Source organism: Brachyistius frenatus, unplaced genomic scaffold (genome assembly GCF_029030835.1).
Source record: "Brachyistius frenatus isolate BFR_SWC_R1_liver_20210118 unplaced genomic scaffold, ASM2903083v1 Contig_7, whole genome shotgun sequence".
Taxonomy (NCBI): domain Eukaryota; kingdom Metazoa; phylum Chordata; class Actinopteri; family Embiotocidae; genus Brachyistius; species Brachyistius frenatus.
Window position 1 is genome coordinate 3,350,262 of NW_027210606.1, and position 20,590 is coordinate 3,370,851.

The 20,590-nt window shown below is 41.2% G+C and overlaps 1 protein-coding gene across 6 annotated transcripts; it reads right to left on the reverse strand.

The window, feature by feature from the left end:
- Positions 1–266: 266 nt before the first annotated feature.
- LOC138615778 (3',5'-cyclic-AMP phosphodiesterase 4C-like) lies at positions 267–17,575 on the reverse strand. Of its 6 annotated transcripts, XM_069689599.1 has the most exons (18): positions 17,339–17,575; positions 15,322–16,148; positions 14,131–14,265; positions 11,880–12,007; positions 11,582–11,764; positions 11,408–11,447; positions 11,078–11,148; positions 9,839–9,998; positions 8,814–8,907; positions 8,540–8,721; positions 6,725–6,823; positions 6,447–6,611; positions 5,085–5,184; positions 4,752–4,906; positions 3,374–3,496; positions 3,095–3,277; positions 737–1,645; positions 267–697 (listed from the first exon to the last, which is right to left on the reverse strand). In XM_069689599.1, exons 2-18 carry the CDS (start codon positions 15,415–15,417, stop codon positions 644–646), a joined length of 2,877 nt encoding a protein of 958 aa, XP_069545700.1. In that variant the 5' UTR covers positions 15,418–16,148; positions 17,339–17,575; the 3' UTR covers positions 267–643. The 6 variants fall into 6 exon arrangements, with proteins under 6 accessions (XP_069545700.1, XP_069545701.1, XP_069545699.1 ...); XM_069689600.1 differs by having other exon boundaries at positions 267–1,645; positions 15,376–16,148; XM_069689598.1 differs by having other exon boundaries at positions 267–1,645; positions 8,540–8,697.
- Positions 17,576–20,590: the final 3,015 nt, after the last annotated feature.

The following is a 20,590-nucleotide window of genomic DNA, read 5'->3' on the forward strand; positions in this document are numbered from 1 at the left end:
ACGGTGCGCTCCTGTTCGGAGACTTGTAAAATAGAAGACGACAGACTACACTTTCCCGACTTCTTTTTTTTTTTTTTTGTTGTTCTTCTCTTTTCTGACAAACAGAGGAAGTTGACATTCTTTTAAAAGTTGCTCTTGAGTTAATGGGTCACTGTGTGTGTGATGTTCCTCATCAACAAGACAGACGGTGACCGAGACGATGGGTGGTAGTCTAGAAGAACAGGCACGTACTTATTTGCATGTACGTCTTTCAGCTTTTTTATATATATATATATATTTTTCCAGGAGCTACAAAAGGTCAATAAAACAGGTTGCCTCCCTTTTATTATTATTATTGTTGTTATTATTGTGATGCCCCAGTTTATCCCCGACGGCAGTGATGGACGTACAGACACCAGGTGAAGAAGACTCTAGTCTGTTGATCACTACCAGCTCGCTGTTGGGGAACACCCGGAGAGGTTGTTGGAGTTCGGTGCTGTACTGTTGCTCTTAAATGTTTCTCTGTGAGCCTTTAAAGACGTGACCTGGCCTTCATCTCAGAGATGAAGCAGTCAGAGCAGAGTCATCAACTCTCTCTCCTCTTCTTCAGCCGGCTGGAGCCTCTCTGGCTCTCTTTATCTCTCCTGAGCCTGTTCAGTTGCAACTAACTCTCCTCTTCCTCTTTTACCTCTTCCTCCTCATCCTCCTGTGGTGCCTCCTCCTCCTCCTCCTCCTCCTCCTCCTCCTGTGGTGCCACCTCCTCCTCCTCCTCTGGTGCCTCCTCCTCCTTTTCTGCTTCTTCTAACTCTTTCTCTTGTTCCTCCTCCACATTCTCCTCTGTTTCTCCCTGTTCCTCCTCCTCGAATTCACCCTCCACTTCTGCCTCCTCTTCTGCCTCCTCTTCTTCTACATCCTCCTCTTTCTTCCCCTCATTCTCCTCCTCCATCTCTGCTTCTTCATTTTCAACTTCCTCTTCCCCCTCATCTGCTTTTTCTCCATCTATTTCCCCTTCTACATCTTCCTCATTTTCCTCTCTGTCTCCCTCATTTTCTTCTCCTTCATCCTTTTCCCCTTCCTGCTCTTCGTCTTCCTGATTTTGCTCCCCCTCCTCCTCCTCCTCCTCGTCTTCCTCCTCCTCCTCCTCTTCCACTTTAGTGTCTTCATCTTCTCCTGCATCATTTGCTTCTTCTGCTAATTCTGTTTCTTCTTCGTCTACTTGCTCCTCCTGATGTTGCTCTTCTTCCTCCCCCTCCCTTTCTGCAGCGTCCTCCTCCTCTTCTTCGTCCCGGATCCCGTTCAGTTCGCCGTTGTGATTCTCCTCGTCATCTTTCTCCGTTCCCACGTGGTTCTGCTCCTCTCCGTTGGGCTCCGCCATCCCGTCCTGCATTCTGTCCGCGCTGCCGTCGTCACAGATGTCTCTCCCGCTGCTGTTGCTCAGGTGGATGTGGTTGTGGTTGTTGTGCTCCAGGTCCTCCAGGGTGAGTTCGAACTGGAAGCGGTCGTGCTGGAGGTGTCTGTCCGGAGGAGGTGAGGGAGACTGGGGCATTGTGTTCAGGTACCACTCCCTGTTCTCCTCCAGCGTGTCCAGCAGCTCCTGGGCGTCCGGGTGCACCAGGTCGGCCCACGTCTCCCACAGCGGGTGGACGATGTAGTCGATGAAGCCCACCTAGGAAAAACAGATAGAAGTTAGAAGCTGGGGATAAAAGAGCAGTTCAACATTTTGGAGAATACACTGATTCACTGTCTCGCTCAGAGTTGATGAGAAGAACGATGACGTGCTTCTTTTAGTACACTAACGAATAGTACTCGTACCAAGGTTCCCAGGGGTCAAGGAATTTCATAGAATATATTTTCCAGACAAGGACATTTTTCTTGACATTTATCAAAATATAATATTTTCCATGTACTCTTTTTTTTTTTTTCCCCCTTCGCATTATTTCACGTGTTTCTCGTATTGCGTGAGAGCTTTTATCATCTTTCCATACGTCAACAAGTAGCAAGAACTTCAGTAAAGAGAGGCTTTTTCTTGTACCTGCATGCCAGGAAAATGTGAATGTCAAGTGCTTTGGTTACAAAATAATGACTTCAAAGTCTGGCTGATATAAATAGACAACAGAAAAGCTAAATGTAAAGTTTGTAAAATTGGGAGCGGGAGCCGCTCGCAGCCACGCCAACCTGGTGTCAGCATGCTCTGACTTCCTACTGATTCCATTTGAAAAAATATTTTTGGCACAAGGGTAAATGTGTTTATAATGGTGCACAGGCCGAGTCGTGTGTGATTATAATTGTGCAGTAGGTTTAAGCAGTGAAAAGTTTTGTACTGCAAATTGATGGGAATAAAATAATGTAGCTGTTTCTTGTCTGATCAGCACAACAGCACAACAACTTGCGTTTCTGTTCATTATAGGTCATTGAATTTCAGCATTTTAGTTCGTGAAAGTCAGGGAAAAGTCATTTGACTTAAAGTGGGAAACCTGTCTCATGTTAGGACTCCTACTTGTGTAGTACTTGAATTTTGACAGTGTAGCGTTGTCTCAAACCACATTCTGCCATTTTGCACTTACTGGAAATAAGTGTTGTATTTGAATGAATCACCCACCAACATATCTGCCACGTTTAATTATATCACCCAGAAATGAACATGTTTTCATGCCCTCTGTTTAACACATACCGTAAACACACTGATGGCTTCAATCCAGCAGAAGTTTGGTGGAACTTCGTGAGAAATAAACACTTTTGTGCAGCTGCAGTTTATTCAGACGCCACAATTTCAAAATTCTTTCCATCATTGGTCCGTCCCTTTCCGCTACATAGACAAGATGGTGACTGTTGAGTGAAAAGTGTCCAACGTTTCTCACAATGTCTGGACTGTTTTGAGTACATCATCCGGGTACTTGTGGAGCACTGCATGTGTCACTGCACACACTCAAAATACTGAGTATTAGTATGTAATTATGCCATTTAGAACACAGCTAATGTCTTCGGGCAAAATATGAAGCTGGACTATCAGCTGGTCAGTTTGGCTCTGCATGACTGGAAACAGTCCACAAAAAAATTACAAAAATCAACACTCGTGACGGTCTCACTGAAGGTTTGTAGCTTTTACAGATTTTACCTGACTCTTCTCCACAGACGCGGTGTGTTTGTCACACATGGCGCTGATCTCCATCCCTCGCTCTCGTTCTTTGTCTCCCTGGCGGAAGAACTCCTCCATGATCCTCTCCGTCCACTGTCTGTACAGCGGTAACGTCTTGGTGGGGTTGCTCAGGTCTGCACAGTGCACCATGTTCCTCAGAACCTTCACACGCATACAACAGTATCACACAGTGATTTCATGTCAGTCTTTCTCTTTGTTGTACAGACCTGCAGAGGTGTGATTAAGATGACAGGTTACCTGTGTTCGCTCTGTGTAGTGATCCAGGAGCAGCACGCCCGAGCTCGTCACCTTCTTCGTCTCCACCATCGTCTTCAAGTCGGCCAGCAGAGTCATGTGCTTGGACATGTCTGTGGCCAACACCTGCAGACCACAACACAAAAGTAGAAAAACATACTTTTCTTATTTAGTCTCCTTGAACTTGTGTCTCCTGGTCTCAGTCTTACTGTGTAGCAGAGATTCCCAAACTTTTCATATCATGTGTCACCAAATTGCTGCAGAAACCGACAGTTCTTTCATAAAATAAAAATGACAGATTTAACATGAAATGCCTTCAGAAACACTAAATAACGACAACATAGGGCTGCTGTTTCAAAATCAAAGAAAACATTAACATTTAGTGCGAGAAAAGGTGCTAATCTGCAGCTCCAACTCAGACTCCTCCGCATTTTAAGTTCTTCTGACCTGTCAGGTCCAACGTTGTCCCGTTGCCTCTGGACTATTTTGCACCTTGTAGCCATGAGAAAAACTCTACTCATTCTACTTGTTAAAATGATCGGCTGAAGAGTCCGACTGCTTTAAACTAACGCTAACATTATGCTATGTTGGACGTGACGTTACACTATGTGGTCAAAATGTATTACAAAAATATTTAAATGATTAACAACTACTTATTTCACATCATTGTAAAGTGATGTTTGTACATAATAACTGTTGGCTGTGATAAAATGGCATGAAAATGACTGATTGATGGACTTTGACAAGTTGGACTGCACCTGTTCGGCCATTCAGGCAAGAATCCTGCGTACTACCTTTGGTACACGTACCACAGTTTGGGAATCACTGCTTTATAGCCATGACTCAAAGATCAGTTCGAAACCAAAGCACGCTTCTACTGCCGTGTTATCTGACTCTGTGAAATACCCCTCACAGAGAAGTTTTGGAAGAAATCCAGCTCTTCAACTAACTGAGATTAATCCATACGAAGCCAGCACATTAGTTTAAAAACAGTCAATTTGAGGCTTTAATGTTGAAGAAAATGCTTGTTAAATATTCTAGAGCTTGCATCTAACTGTAATTTAAAACCTCTTTTTCAACCACGTCCTGATCAACATGTTCAGCAAGTCATAAACGTACAGCATTAACTTTGAACAAAATCAGAATTGAACAAAAATTAAACAAACTTTAAAAAAATCTACTATGAACAATAAAGAGCAAGAATTACATACAAAAGATCCTGAAAACAACTACGATGGTACCTCTAAGAACTGTAATGATCACATTGATATCGGTAGCATTTGCAGGATGAAGACAGAGTAAGTTTAGCCATGTTGGTCTGTTTACAGTTTACAGTTGCAGACTGTTTTTGGATGTAAGCTGTGGTAGAAAAGTTCCTGACCATTTCGATGACGAGCTTACGAAGGCTCTGGCGCTGCCGCTTGGTGAGGTTCTGGAAGATGTCACAGTGTTCTTGGTGCAGGAGCTTAAAGCCGACGGCGAGGTGGTGGTTCTCCAGGACGGACTCGTCGTTATACATGAGGGCCAGCTCAGAGTCTGAGAACAGAGAGGAGGGTGTGAACAGAGTGGGTTGTGTGTGTGTGTGTGTGTGTGTGTGTGTGTGTGTGTGTGTGTGTGTGTGTGTGTGTGTGTGTGTGTGTGTGTGTGTGTGTGTGTGTGTGTGTGTGTGTGTGTGTGTGTGTGTGTGTGTGTGTGTGTGTGTGTGTGAACTCACTGGTGTTGATGAGGAACTGATTGGAAACTCCAGGATGGTCGACATCATGGATCGCTGCAGCGAACAGAGCAGCGAGGATCTCCAGGTCAGTGAAGGCGGCCTGAAAGACAGAGAAGGTCAGAAGTAAAATCACACTTGTTTTTTAACCTTTAAAATCCAGGAATTTCCGTTATATATACATCAATATATCGTTTACTAGGACAAGGTTAACAATATGATCTTAAAAGTTACCATTTGCAATATTATCACCTTGTTGGTTAACTGTTTTTTTCATTTCTATATCGACTTTGACACATAATCTGCATTTTGTTTGTGTTTAATCAACATTCGTTTTGTTCATATTCAACTGAGAATCCAAAATTAGAAAATAAAAAAGGGTTATTTTGTAATTTATAAAAACCATTACAAAAAAACCCTGATTAGCAGCTTGTTTCCTATACATTTGATTTTATTCTTAAGTCAAAAACAGTAAACAAATAAAACACACCATGAACCAAACTGAATTTTGATATTAAATCTGTCCAATCTGTGTTACCAGGAAGTTACTGGCTCACTTGATGAGTTGGCAGCAACTACGCTGTGGAGATGGCCCCCTTCTGATCTGATGTACTTAAAATGATGTAAGTGGTTGTTTTTTTTACTAAAGGTTATGGAAAATCAGGTGTGTTGTCATGTTACAAGTCTTCTCTTTATGAACAGATGTTGAAACAAGTACAGTAGCAAGGATAATGTTGCCACAAAAATCTAAAAACCTTTTTTTTCTCGCATTGTTTACATTATAAAAAGCCTGATTTATCCAGTATAACATTATATATGTCAACTTTTAGTGAATTTAGGACAACTGTACAAATGCTAATTCGCAAAGCATATAAAATAAACACCTAAATGTGTAATTTTGTCACCAGTCTGAAAGAAAACCTTTTACAGAAGCAAAATGGCTCAAAATTTAATGGTATGACATTTTCTTTTTTGCCTTCAGTGTCCTGCCACGTTTTTTAATAGCTATAAATCTGAGGCAGCAGTTAAAAGAAAACAATGGCTGAAACGCCAAACAGTTAAATCATGTTCACCATCAGTTTTCATGAACTATTAATAAGAGTGTAATTGTTCATGTTCCCAATGCTTGAGTTGAGATGATATTTTTTGTTGTTTTGATTTAGCTTTGCCTGCACCTTTTGCTTAATGTTTTGAGGTTATCTTGTCCCCTTAGACGGTACCATAAACACGATCATGCAGATGTGTGTGTGTGTGTGTGTGTGTGTGTGTGTGTGTGTGTGTGTGTGTGTGTGTGTGTGTGTGTGTGTGTGTGTGTGTGTGTGTGTGTGTGTGTGTGTGTGTGTGTGTGTGTGCGTGTTGACCTACGTCAAGAGCAGGTGTGGAGAGGAGGACATGTGTGGACTGGGTGACATCTGCAGCATGGAGGCTGTTGTGATATGCTACGTTTCCATGGTAATGGTCCTCCAGGGTCATCACATAAGTGACAAAGGTGTCAACTGGGATACGAAATGTCTTCAGCAGCTCTCGCTCCTGAGGAGGGAGGAGAGGAGCCACAATTTGACAAACGGCTGATTGCATCAGGTTTCTGTACATCACAAAATATTTCAGGTAAGGATGACCCTCCACAGTCACCTTCTGCTTACCTGGAAGATGGTGTACATGATGCAGCTGAGAGGTCTGTTGTTGGAAAACTCTGCTACTCTGAAGATGTTAAAACTCCACTTGTCCAGATCATCCAGCTCCTGGTTCAACACCACAGAGAAAAACATCATGTGAAAAGTCAGAAAACAAAAAACAGTTTAAACTTACAACAACATCAAAATTTGCTCCATTAAAAGCAGGTTTTACAAAATTTGACGATGGCTGTATCAGGTGCTCAAAAGGTGTCAAGACATAATTTATTATCAATATTATCAGAGTTAACAATGTCAGGAATCTCTCACTGAACCTCATTAACTTGTGTTACAATTTCAAAAATCTGTCAGTTTTCCAAATCCCATAATATTAAACCTAAAAAAGTCAGAATAATCATTAACCTGTGAATTTAAAAATAAATAAATCAGCTCCCAGCCTGGTGCTGATGTCCAAAATCTTTAACCAGTAAATGATTAGGACAAACTCGAGAAGAGACACACGTTATTACACGACATTATCAAGATAAAGTGCTGATTTAATGCTGCTCTAATCAATCATTTTGTTTTACCAACAGGTGTGAAAAGTGAAAGGAGTCACAGAGAACTATCACTGCGGCTCCTCTCAGCTTTATAATGCACAGTACTTTTAATGTAGTCTCATTAGTGTTGATAAAACTGACTGCATGCTAATGACGAGTAGACAAAGAAAGAGACGAGTTGTTGAACAACTAAAGGATATGGTGGAGAACAAAGCGGAGCTAAATAGGCAAATGCTGGCTAGTACAACTTCACAGGGTAAAAATATGGCAGTGTGTCTTTACAATTTCTGACACTGCCCCAAAAGTGGCAAAAACCAAAATTAACTATTGGTTTAAAATCATATCATTCAGTCCAAGTAACAGCAAACTAACCCCATGGTTAGGTTAGAACAAGAATGTGACACAGTTGTGATTTGGTTCAATTTAGGCATCAAAACCACTCAGTTAGGGTTAGAAAAAGGTCACGGTTTAGATTAAAATACGTAGTTTGATGTTAGTAACATTGCGTGCGTCACTCAAGTTGCATAAAGTACGTTAACATGTACATTAAATATGTTATGTTGCGTGATACGTTAAAGTCCAGTCACTCCCGACCTCCTCACTACCTTTATTATTTTTTGTACATTATCACATGACCTCTGTCACATGACCTCCTTCTTTGACCTGATACATGTGTGTACTTTTCAAAACGATACAATGGCACAGTATTCTCCAGTAAAGTGGCGTAATCCAGGGCTGAGGCTTTTACTTGAGTTTGTTGGTTTAATTAGATAGTCTCCATCCTCCTGGTGGGCTTTCTATACATTTGGTGCTACAGACTGGTTGGAATGAAACAACGAAGCACCGAGCACTAAAAAGAAAACAAAAGGAATAATAAAGGACTCCATGAGACGTCCCTTTTGGATGTGAACAGATCTAAACCTAATAAATATGTGAGCAATGTTTTAATGCAACAAGTCCTGCAATCTAACTGCAGTGTCCGCAGTGCATAACATATGCAATAATCTAGTATAAAACGATATTTTATTGTGTTTTCGTCCAATACATTCCCACAGGAAACTTCCCACGTCAGACTCAATGTGATACTGAAATAGCCTCAACAGTAAGTGAGAAAAACAGCAAATTCTGCAACAAAGTCGCCAAAATTTAAATAAGACTGAACAAAAAAAGATTCATATCCACCGAGTCCCCAAGTCCTTGAAGACATCTGATTTTCAGAGATGAAAGTTTGATGTGTAACTGCATTTTCTACAAGTCAGAATAACAGACAGACAGACAACAACACCTTGGCGAGCTCATCCTCGTGGTCCGTGTTGACGCCGAAGCGAGGCATCGAAGTGCTGGAGAGGCTGGAGCTGTGAGATAGTTTCCTCACGCCGCTGATGTGACTCATGGGTTTGTCTTTCAGAGTAGGAGATGGGATTTCCACCTCGTTCTGCTTGTCTACAGATGGACAGGCAAACACACCTTGAAGGATTTATTGTTTTTATTTGTCAAAGGTCAAAAAAAAATTTTTTTAAATGTGACATGGACAGAAATTTACTTCAGGTCCAACTCACCCAGGAAGGTGCTGGAGATGTATTCAGACACCTGGTTCCCAGAACGACTCATCTCTGACAGGTGGGACAGCTCTCTGTTCAGCATCCTCTTAAACTGTGGCAGAATGAGAACAAAACCGAGAGGCAGTTTGAGTCCATCTGATACTCCTTCTCTCAAAAGTGCTTCTCCTCTCAGTTTATATGGGAAAAACAGAATAATATTTAAAACACTCCTCTGTTTGGATTTAAGGTCATTAAATAAGTCCAGAGTAAAACTACAGTTAAAAGGTAAAAGAAAAAGAAAGAAGTATTTTATATTTAATTTAAACTAAATTTAACAAGCAGCATCAGGCATCTTAGTGGAGACAGGTTAAACAAATAATATATTACATTTATTACACACAAAAACAATATTTTCCCATATGTATTTAAAAAATATGCATCAGATTTGAGTTAAAGTGCGGTTCAGCATTTAGGCATATACCAATACACAGTAGATATTTGAGCATTAAAATAATTGGTTAAAAATGATTTTTTTAACAGTAATTAATAACAGTTTTGGCAATAATACCTCAAATTCTGTCTTTCAACAGTTATGACACATTAACTTACAGTTAAATAATGAAATTTGAAATTAAAAATAAAAGTCAAAGGGATATTTTACGTTTTATTGTCCACACTGACATCAGCATACTGAAACAGTAAACTTCACTGGGAATTTAACAATTATAACTAACTATAAATAAAACAATTTCTAATTTACCTAAAGCATCTTTTCTACATTATGTTCTTTTATAAAAAGTGTTCATATTGACATACATTGGACAACAAATCCCAATATATCTGTGATAGAGCAATATTGGCCAGCTGATGTATGTTATATACTTAAAATTTGAGCCAGAATACATCAAATAAATCAGCCTGCTCATAAATTAAGTGCTATAAATTCTATTTAAAGAGTAGACGGCACGCCAGCAGTGATGCATTTGTGGTAAGCGGAAATCGGCCTGCTGATGTGTTGGTTGCTTCAGTGATGTTTGTCCTACCTTGTTGGAGGCCATTTCGCTGACAGAGCGGTGTGTCTGGATGGTCTCCAGTTGGTCCAAGCACCAGTCCAGCTCCTCCAGGGTGTCCAGGGCGAGCTGCTCGTACTGCTGCTCTGATAGTGTCGCCCTGGGACTGACTTCTCCACCCAGAGAAGACCTCCTGAAAGCACAGCAGTTTTAGCAAAAAGCAGCAGATGAGATTAAGTTGGCAACAACAAAGTTATTAACAGACAAATTAAAACATTTTAAGTTTTTTATAGCCTTTGGTTGTCTTTAGTTCTGTGATTAACCATGTTTTTTTCACTTTCCCATTTACTTTCTTCTTTGGATAAACAGCTCTATTGAATTAAATGTAATTCTGAAAGTCCAAAGAAGAAAAAAAAAAAGAGGACAAAAGTTTGTTTTTTAATCTTTTTTTATTTGCATGTAACAAAGTCTGAAACAATAATAATCAGCTGCATGACTGTATGACTACTCCACCAGATTGAATGAGTCCAAGAGTGATGTAACCCTGTAGGCAATGTGGCCCAGAAATAATATTGCAATATTTCAGGGTATTTCTGGGATAATGATGTTTTGACAATATGAAAAATACAGAAAAATATTTGGTTAATTATTTTAGAGCTCCGACGATTAGTTAATCAATTAATTGAGAAAATAATCCTCAGACTAATCAATAGTACAAATAATTGGAATTTGCAGACCTAATTAATTTCAAGAACATACATGTACAATACAATAAGTGTTGTAATTTCATTATGTCAGCATAAATGTAACAGTTTGCCTTCAAAGATTCAGTAAAAAAATAAAAAAAATAAAAATAAAAAAAAATGTCTTTCAGTTCTACAGTTTGTAATCAAATACGTCAGATTCAGACTCTTTATGAAACATAGCTGTTTTCAGTCATGCTTGTTGTTGCTGTGTGTAAGTTACATAGGTAACGTATGTCATACCGCTACAATGCATGACGGAAGAACGTTATATTGTCAATATATCTGAATATTACCACTACCACAATGAATTTTATTTATCATATTTAAAATTACACCAATATTATCGTGAACGATACGATATGTGACAGCCCTAAACTGTAGTCACAAAACGTGAGCATTTATGTTACATTAGCTGCCTGCTTATAATATCAACTGACAGTACTTGGATGTCATACTGCAGAAAAGTGCACATTACTGTTTAATTTATGAAGTCTGAACTATGTGGTTCAGATTAGGTGGTACTGACTTGACTGTTGGTGTGGAGACGTTGGCGAGGATGGTGAAGTTACTCCGTACTGATCGAAGACTGGCCAGGACCTAAATCAGCACACAATATCACAGGATATGTACACACAATTCATACAGCAGAAAACAACCTCTGGCAAATATCTAAGGCCCAATGAGAGGTACATGCATCACAGTGCTTTCAATCCTTTTCTCTATTTTACTGTAATAAAATATAAAAAATATACCTTACTTCTACCTACTTAATAGTTTATAAAAAATAAACTGTTTGGGGGCACTGGAAGCTGTATGAAACACAAAATTCGTAAAAATAAATGGAAGTCAAACTTACTTGAGCAAAAGGTGTGACGATGAAGTCCTCAGCTGTGTGCCTGAGAGGAGGAGGGACAGTTGGAGGAGTTAAAAAAAAAAAAAAGAGAAAGCGCAGAATTGATAGGAAGATTTTTCCTGAGAATATAAACATATGGGTACACTCATTATTAATGTCCCTCTTCCTGAGTCTCACCCTTCGCTGGCGAGGGAGGAGTTCCGCGAGACCGTCTTGGGCGACATGTCGTAGTCGGAGTCGGAGCGGTAGAGGAAGGACTCTCTTCTCTGGCCCTGGGGGAAGGAGGTGTGCAGGGTGAGGCTCGGACTCTGGGAGCCCAGAGGGGTGTGACCTGGAGACACGCCATTTTCTGCTTCATAACTGGGACACGTCATGATGTTTTGAGAAGACAGGAAAGAAACAGTGTGTAAAGCTTTCTGCAAGGTCACATCTACGGTTTATTTTAGTTCAATTAAAGGTTTAATTGTGTGTAAACCTGTCAGCATCTGCTTGCGTGATGGAGATACGTGGCGGGATACGAAGGGGGAGAGTTGTGGGACGTGACATGTTGCTCAGGACCTCTGGTGAACGGGTGCGGTCTCGAGGGCGGAGCCAGCAGGGTACCTGGTGAGTTCAAAGGCAAGGTAGAGGTTAGGGGACACCAGTCGCACAATCTGTACACTCTGTGTCTCCCCGATTAAAGGGAGGATTATGGGCCAAAGCTGTCAGCTACCCCATTTCTCCAAAATACCCAAGTTCACTGTTATCTGGTTTGAGATAGTCACTATAGATTGTAGAATATGTTTGGGGATATTCACTGTATTTGAACTCTTGTCAAGTCAAATCTAGTTTTAATCGCATTATTTTAAAGGACCACACCAGTGTTTGCAGGTTTTAGATCCTTAAATCTAAATAAAATTTCCCCTCGGGGATTAATAAAGTAAATACCTACCTACCTACCTACCTAATGTATACTTGATTACCCAATTCTGTAGTCCATTGAACTCTAAAGAAGGTGCCAACATGTCAGCTGATGGAGCATAACCGCCACAGTGCTCCTGCCTTTTTGCTAATTTATGTTCTGCAGACATACTATGAAGTTTTTAATTCTTAGATGTGTTTCAATGATCCAGCCATTTGTTTCCTATTTGCTACATACAGTATGAATACAATTAGTGGACTGTTTAAACTCACTTAAGGGGTCAGTGTGTAGGATTTAGGAGGCTCAGTTGTCAGACATGGGATATAATATTCAGAATTATTATGAAACTAAGAATCATAGTTAAAAACTGTCAGCATGGAGTGCAGCTCGGGTGTGTGAATGGTTGTCCTTCTGGTGCTCTTCAGTTTGGGAATCAAACAGTTTGAGTTGAAATCTGAGGCACTCAAGAGGGTGATGAATTAAAAAGCCTTTAATCACTCATGGCTATTCAGTTATAGTAAAAAAAAAACGCATGCCTACACATTTTTAGCCTCTAAGGCCTTCATCAGGGCAGGTACAAATCAGTTGCCTTTGGGCTGTTCCATACATCAGTTGGTCAGTGGTCACATGAGCAGTATGGACCAATTAGCAGTCATCCAATACATGGGAGCTGGTAAAGACACATGATGGGAAACATAATGTCAGGAGAAACCAAATACAGATATTTATCAAAAGTCTTGAAATCTCTTTGTAGTTTTAAATACATTAAAACATTAAATGGCAAGTAACATTTAAACTGACCCAGCTGTCCTGAGAGAAATAACACACAAAGGCACAGTTACAAAAAAGGAGACAAGTTCCTCCAATCAAACCGGGGTATTGCTTAGCTTTTAATGTGTAGATCTAAAATGATTCTCTTTCTAAGAGCCTTTCCAACCTGTCGCCTCCTCTCGCTAAGTTTTCTAAATGCTGATATCCTCAATTAATCACAGCTTCTGTGGTCAGCCTGTTTGCAATGTAAAGCCATTGGGTTTGTGAGTTGCCAGTTCTTATAGCATGTTTATGTTCAGCCAGTCTTGCTTTCGGTTTGTAACAATATGCAATACCTTTTCTTTTAGCTCTGATTTGGTCCGAGCCCGACCAATTTACAATAACAGTTGGCCAATTTGATTGGACGACATGAAAACTTTTTGGCAAAACGTAAAGCAGTAAAAGATGCTCGGGGTCATTTAAAGATTGTTCTATTTGTATTTGTTTTCATTTAAAATAATTTAGGATTGTAACATTCCCAGTGAAGTCCAATGCACTGATGTCATGTTAGACAATGAAGTTCATTATTAAACTGTAAAATATTCTGCCTTCATTTCATATCTTTGTCACAAGTGTTTGATGACCACATTTCAATCGATATATAGCGATATCGCATTTATTTTTACCTCCTTGTTTTGGCATCAGCCCTAAAAATCCAGCATCGGTCGGGCTCTAGTTTTGTTTTCCATTAACTCTTGGTGTAAATATCACTTTAGCTTTCTGAGTGTTGCACTGGGTTCACCAGTCAGTTGTTAAATGTGTCTGTGGGATGCTGAGAAAGTAGCAAACAGGGTGTTAATTTGAGTTTTGTCTGCTGAAAATAGCTGCCTGCTAAAACGAAACCATACAGTTGCAAACTGAAAAAAAAACCAAAAATGAGTCAGGTGTGTCCCTAAAACATAAGGTTATAAACTCCCAAATAAACCTGAGGTGACAGTGAAGGAACAGGACGGGTGGCCCGTGGCTCTTTTGTACTCCACAACCCCCCCGCGCAGCATGTTAATGTGCCCGGTACCTGGAGGCCAGGTGAGAGTCTTCTGCTCCTCCCTCTGCGTAGCTCAGCCCCCAGCGTGGCCCCAGATGTATAAGACCGGCTGTAGCGAGATGACTCCGCCCTCTCTTCATCACCTGTTATATCCGGGTCATTCCCCTACGAGACGGGAGGCAGGGCAGGTGAGGGAAACAGGGAAATGGGACGAGAAAAACACATCCACAGAAGAAAAAAAAACTATATTTTCTTTGTACATGACAACCCTGTGTTGTATACCCAACGATAACAAATCTGATTCAGTCGTAAAAATGAAAGAACTTTTGTTATTTTGGCGAACGTACCAAACCGTGCTGATTTGCCATGTTTAAATTCTGAAGAAACTTCTACAGAGACACAGATTATAAATTATTAATGTATGTGTGTGTGCATGCGTGTGTGACTGTGCATGTGTTAGGATGTGTGTGTGTGTGTGTGTGTGTGTGTGTGTGTGTGTGTGTGTGTGTGTGTGTGTGTGTGTGTGTGTGTGTGTGTGTGTGTGTGTGTGTGTGTGTGTGTGTGTGTGTGTGTGTGTGTCTGGGAAAGGGCCTCTACAGACTGAGCTCTTAGAGGCTGATCTGCACTGCAGTACCGTAGCAACAAAACACTGGGGGAATGGTAGCAGTTGCTAGGCAACAGTGCCGTGTTGCTTCCATGCTGCGTTTGATGTCGTCCAGACCCAGATGTGGAGAGATGCTCGCATCCACACACACACACACACACACACACACACACACACACACACACACACACACACACACACACACACACACACACACACACACACACACACACACACACACACACACACACATATACAGTACGTACATACACTCACACGTAAAGAAACGTATGGGCCCCTGCTCAGCATAATCAATAAAAGAGCTCTTGAATAATGTATGGTGCTGTGTCCTTCTGCCAAGACGTCACCTTTAAAAGAAAATAGCTAATTTCCATAGAGCACTCATTTAGCGGGGGCTCATTTCCATAGAGGGCTGTGACTGAGTGGTTCACACTGTGTGAGTGCAGGCTGGAGGATACAAACTGTCCACTCGGACATCTGAGTGTGTGCTGGGAACAAAGACAGCCAGCATGTGTGAAAGTCACGCCGTTTGTATGTCGTGGTAGGCATTTATGTGACACACACGGTCCAGTCTGCCGGGCTGCTCTGCCTGGTACCTGCTCTGTCCGTGACAGTGACGAGGTCTGCTCCCTGATTGTTTTTGTCCTCACCTCTTCTCCAGTCACAGACAGCACGCTGCGGCTCTTCTTCATTCTGATTGGCTCGTTCTGGGCCCCAGGGCGGAGCGTTCCGGAACCCAGGCAGCAGAGCAGGTGGAGAGCCAGGACCGGAGAGGTCAAAGGTCACTGCAAGGTCAAACCGGGGTCAGACCGGGTCACAACCGGCCCCCATTGGAGCTGACTCAGCCAGCCAACCGCCTCGCTCGCGCTCTGTCCACACCTCAGGTGTCAGATGGCTGAAATCAGATGTCCTCCTGCCGCGAAACAGTAAAGGAGCATTTATGTGCCCCTTCAGAGGCTCCAGGTTCAGATGGAGGCTGATGACCTTTGTTTAGAGCTGTTATTTTTTTTAAAAACCAAAGGTGGAAGAAAGATAAATCCTCCCAAAAATTGTTACTCCATGTCGTCTTCCTTTGGCCGGACGAGCCAATGGGATGTCCCGGTCAGAGTTCATGATGCTGCTGCTGTAGAAAACCTTTTCCTTTGTTTTATAAAATGTTTATCCACCTTGGAGTATTGTTCGCATGACGTTTCCCAGGTGTAACCCTGATCCCACATGAATGCAACTTTCCAACAATCCAAAATCCAAAGAGATTACAGAGGCGCTTGCATCAGGTCTCTCCTGTCTCAGACCTGTTTCCCACAATCTGATTGGTCCCGTGGATCCGGATGCTGCTTGGGAAGACGTGTCCACCTCATCCGAGAAGTCTAAAAGTCAAAACTCCTGGTTGGATTTGCTGTGATCCATCTTTGAATCCGTCTCCCTGAGAGAAAACACAAACAAAGAGTTAGTGGCACCAGGACATTAAAAAATCGTCAGCAAATTTTCTCTTTGAGTCATCTTTCCGCCCTTGTTTTGGAACTCACTGTCCTGCTTTCATGTAATGAATTCATTTGATGCATCTTAAAGTGAAAGAAGCCTCTTTTTTTTTTCTTCATATAGTTACCTTTCAAATATGAAAAAGAAATGAGGTGTTTTTCCAAAATACACAGCTCATGCCTTAAAAAGAAGACTCAAAACTAATAAAATACTGATAAATATTCCAATAGGTGGACTAAATTTCAAAGAAATGGTTGGTCCAGTCATGAATTAGTCAGGAAGAGGGCAGTCCTGACAAAATGTTTTGGCTGCTGTGGCCTTGGTGGAGCTGTACCTTCAGTGTGGCTAATTCTGAGCAGATACTGCAACACCAAAGCTCTCTGATGTTATATAATTACTGTGAGCAGTCCGAGCTGACCTAATTCTATTGGATGGGACAGATTCAGCATATCTTTCTGATTGAGCTGGTTGCACAGACAGACAGACAGACAGACAGACAGACAGACAGACAGACAGACAGACAGCGGTGGAGAGCAGGGTCACTATCAGAACACACCCTCTGAATGGAAGGACTTTCACACCAGCGCACATCAACAGACTGCAAACAGGTCTGTGTGGGGAAATCAACAAATGCATGGTGACACAGTGACATATATATGCACAGTCAATAAGGCATTTGAGCACACACACACACACACACACGCGCACGCGCACACACACACACACACACACACACACACACACACACACACACACACACACACACACACACACACACCATGGCTGCAACCAATACCACCTCCACTAGAGATAAAGCAGCTTATAAAACCAAGCAGCAATGCATCAATATGCAGTTCAATTCACAGCCTGCTGCTCAGTTACAAAACACCCAATATATATATTTATGAAAACACACACACAAACACTAAAACCATGCATACATGCCCTGCCATCATGCCTGTCTGCACACACTGCAAGAAGGTATGTGTCAGACACACACATGTCCACACAACACACACACACACACACACACACACACACACACACACACACACACACACACACACACACACACACACACACACACACACACACACACAGTCAGGTTCCTTGGTGTAATAAAAACACACTCACCTTGATCGCTTGAAGATCAATGGCTGGATGGGCTGGGCCTCGTCCTGCTTTCACTGGTCTTCTCCTTCCTCCGTCTGTCTTCGCCGCTCTCTCAGGCTTTCTGGAGACATAGCGGTGTACCAGCCACAGCGAGGCGAGGAGAGAGAGAGAGAGGGAGAGGGGGGGGAAAAAAAAGGAAAACACTCCGCGTTTTCATGAATATCCGCGGCTTCACCAGCTTCCCTCCCTCCCTGTCTCTCCTCTCCCTCTCCCCTGCCACAGTGGTCTCCCCCAGCAGCCACCCCCTCCCTCTCCCCCCTCCCACCACCACAGCCTCCATGGAGAAGCCCATCTCCCTCTTCCTCCTCCTCCTCCTCCTCCCGCACAGTGTCCATTAATCCCACACAACAGTCTCCGCTCCTCCTCTCTCCATCGGTACCCCTGTTGTTGTTGTTTTTTTACACGCTCCTCTTATTAGCAGCCACACACCGATCCTCTGTTTCAGTACTCTCCATCATAGACCCCTCCACACACACAGCAGGTTTTAATTGGCGCACACCACTCAGATTAAAAAGATCACAGTAAGCTTTCTCAACCCCCTCCCCCCCTTCTCTGTCCTTTTGCAGCCATTCAAGGACAACCGTGTCTCCATCCACAGCCCCAAAACATGAATGGTGCTCTTTTATTTCAGCTCGGACAGGTTGGAATCAGTACCAACACTGAGCTTCCCAATGCAGGAAATCAGAGCCACAAGCTCATTTTTGTCAATTAAAAAAGAAAACATTTTTAAGTTTTAATTAATGCATTCCCTACATTGATAACATACAAAGCAGCCAGGCTGTAATTACCAGTTGATTTACTGATTATTTTCAGGGTTAAGTGATTGATTGTTTGTTCTGTAAAAAGTCAGAGATGAGTCTTAAATTTCCAGTTTAAGACTGCAGTAGGCGAATGAAGGACAAATAAAGGAATCAAATCCTCCCATGAGTAGCTTCTACCAGAGAATATTTGAAATGTTTGCTTGAAAAAGGACAATTAAACAAGAATTAAATTGCTTTTAATTGCTTGATTGACTGGAATAGAACCTAAGGATGGCAGAAAACGATCAGATACTAGCCCTGCGCTAGCTTGACACTGACAGAAGACCTGTTTTTTTTTAGCAATACAGCAACATAATAATATTATAAACTGACAACATAATTAAACACATACAAGGCAGGTCTGCATGATGCTGCTCTGTTATTCTCCCATCAGCTTTTACAGGTATTATCTAGATTTGATTTATGGCCTGGACCTGCGCTGATCGTTTCCTATTTACAGAATTGACTGCCCAAAGGAGCTTTGCCTCAAAAAATAGTCCAAAAAAATCCTGCACAGACCACTAAATCAAACCTACCAATTAATTATGAAGGGGAGAGAGAGAGAGGGAGGGAGCACCAGTAATTAATTACGCAAGTGAAAGAGAGAGAGAGATGGAGAGAGGAAATGAGTCAGGATTCAGAGAAACTAGTGTAAAAGTAAATAAAGTAAACACAGTTTGAAGACAACAAAAACTCAACCTTATAGTGTAAGTCCTGAAACACAACTTAAAAACAGTCACACAAAAACAAATGAAACAAATAAAATGTAGCTACTGCTTGTTCAAATGTGAAACAAGAAAAGTACACACGACTGTGACAACTCTTGAATTAAAGCAGCAAAAAGAAAACTTGTACGGAAACTCAGCTGGACAAACTCAGCTTCATCTTTCTATTGATTTTAGAGCTGCAACAGTTGATCAACTGATTAGTCCAACAACATTAGATTAGTCAGCAAATATTTTGATATTTGATTAATCGTTTCAGTCATTATTCTTGGACTCCAGTTTCTGTTTTGTATCACAGTAGATGAAATATATTTGGGTATCTTTTTTTATTTTATTTTATTTTTTTTTTAATCTTTTGGGTACTAGAAAAAATAACCAATCTTTTTTTTCTAAATGATCACTAAATGATTGACCAGAATTGATTAAGCACACAATTGGCAGATTAATCAATATCTGCCCAATGTGCAAATCTGTGTTTGGCTTTGTGAATATGTTTAAATAAAACTACCAGTTCACTCTGAAATTTCTGAAGTTCCCATTATAGCCCCACTAATACTGGATTTTTGAAGTTGGAACAGATTCTTTCAGGAGAATTACAAAGACATAATAACCATAACTATAATGTGCAGATATTCATTTGTCCATATCAAATCTTTAAGAATAATCTCAAACATCCCTGAGCAGCTCTGTGGTTTTTGTTATGTATTACATAACAATGCTGATACATTTACACAAGTCAAATATCAGCCACATTCTGCTGGTTTAGAAGCTGTAGTTTCTAGGATATAAGGATACACCCTCAAAACAACAAATGTATGTCACGTTTTAACATAATCAAGACATTTCACAGTCTCTTCTGTGATCTACACTGAGGTGTTTGTGCTTCTGTCCACTGGGTGTCACCCACCGGGTGAGCTTTATGTTTCAGGATTTATTGTACTGACTACAATACGTCTGCAGGGTCAGCCTCAACATCCCAAACCTGAGGCTCTAAAACACGGAGAAGAACCCTACAGATGTAAAAAACCGTGTCATTGGGACCCGTTATTTGAGCCTGATATTGGTTATCATTTAATTCTTCTGTGGACTTGAAATGAACCAATCACAAAAAAAAAGGATGAATGAGTGAACAAGAAATATTGATGTCTACAGTACAGCCTTCTGTAATAGTTTATGGCTCATAAAGTTTTCTGTCCACTGAATAGTTTGTGTTTGGGGACAGACGGCTCGTCTTGAGGGGGCGCTGTTGACCACAGAACAACAACAACACATGCAGCCGGGCAAAAACCGACCTGAAACCCTGAATGAGCAAGTCAAACTTTTCATAGATAAAAAGTGACATTTGCATGAGTGTTTTATACACCTGAGTTTCATTAGTCAGCTGTGTGAGCCAGTGTCTCAGAAATCTTAACAATCGTTTCTCATCCGGTTTGTGGTGTTGACTCGTTTTACCAGGTGAGTGAAAAGATCAATTGTTTTCTCAAATGCCCCTTAAAGCTGCTCAATTTAAAACGACATATGACCACCTGCTACAACTACAACCTAATACTGTATTTTTAAAGATAAAAAAAAATAACACACAAATATAACAAAACCAGAAGGAATTACAAGAAGAAATCTGTTATTCAGATCAACTGTCTGATATAAATACAGTATTAATAATCTTGCAGTTATTTTGTTTACTTGTT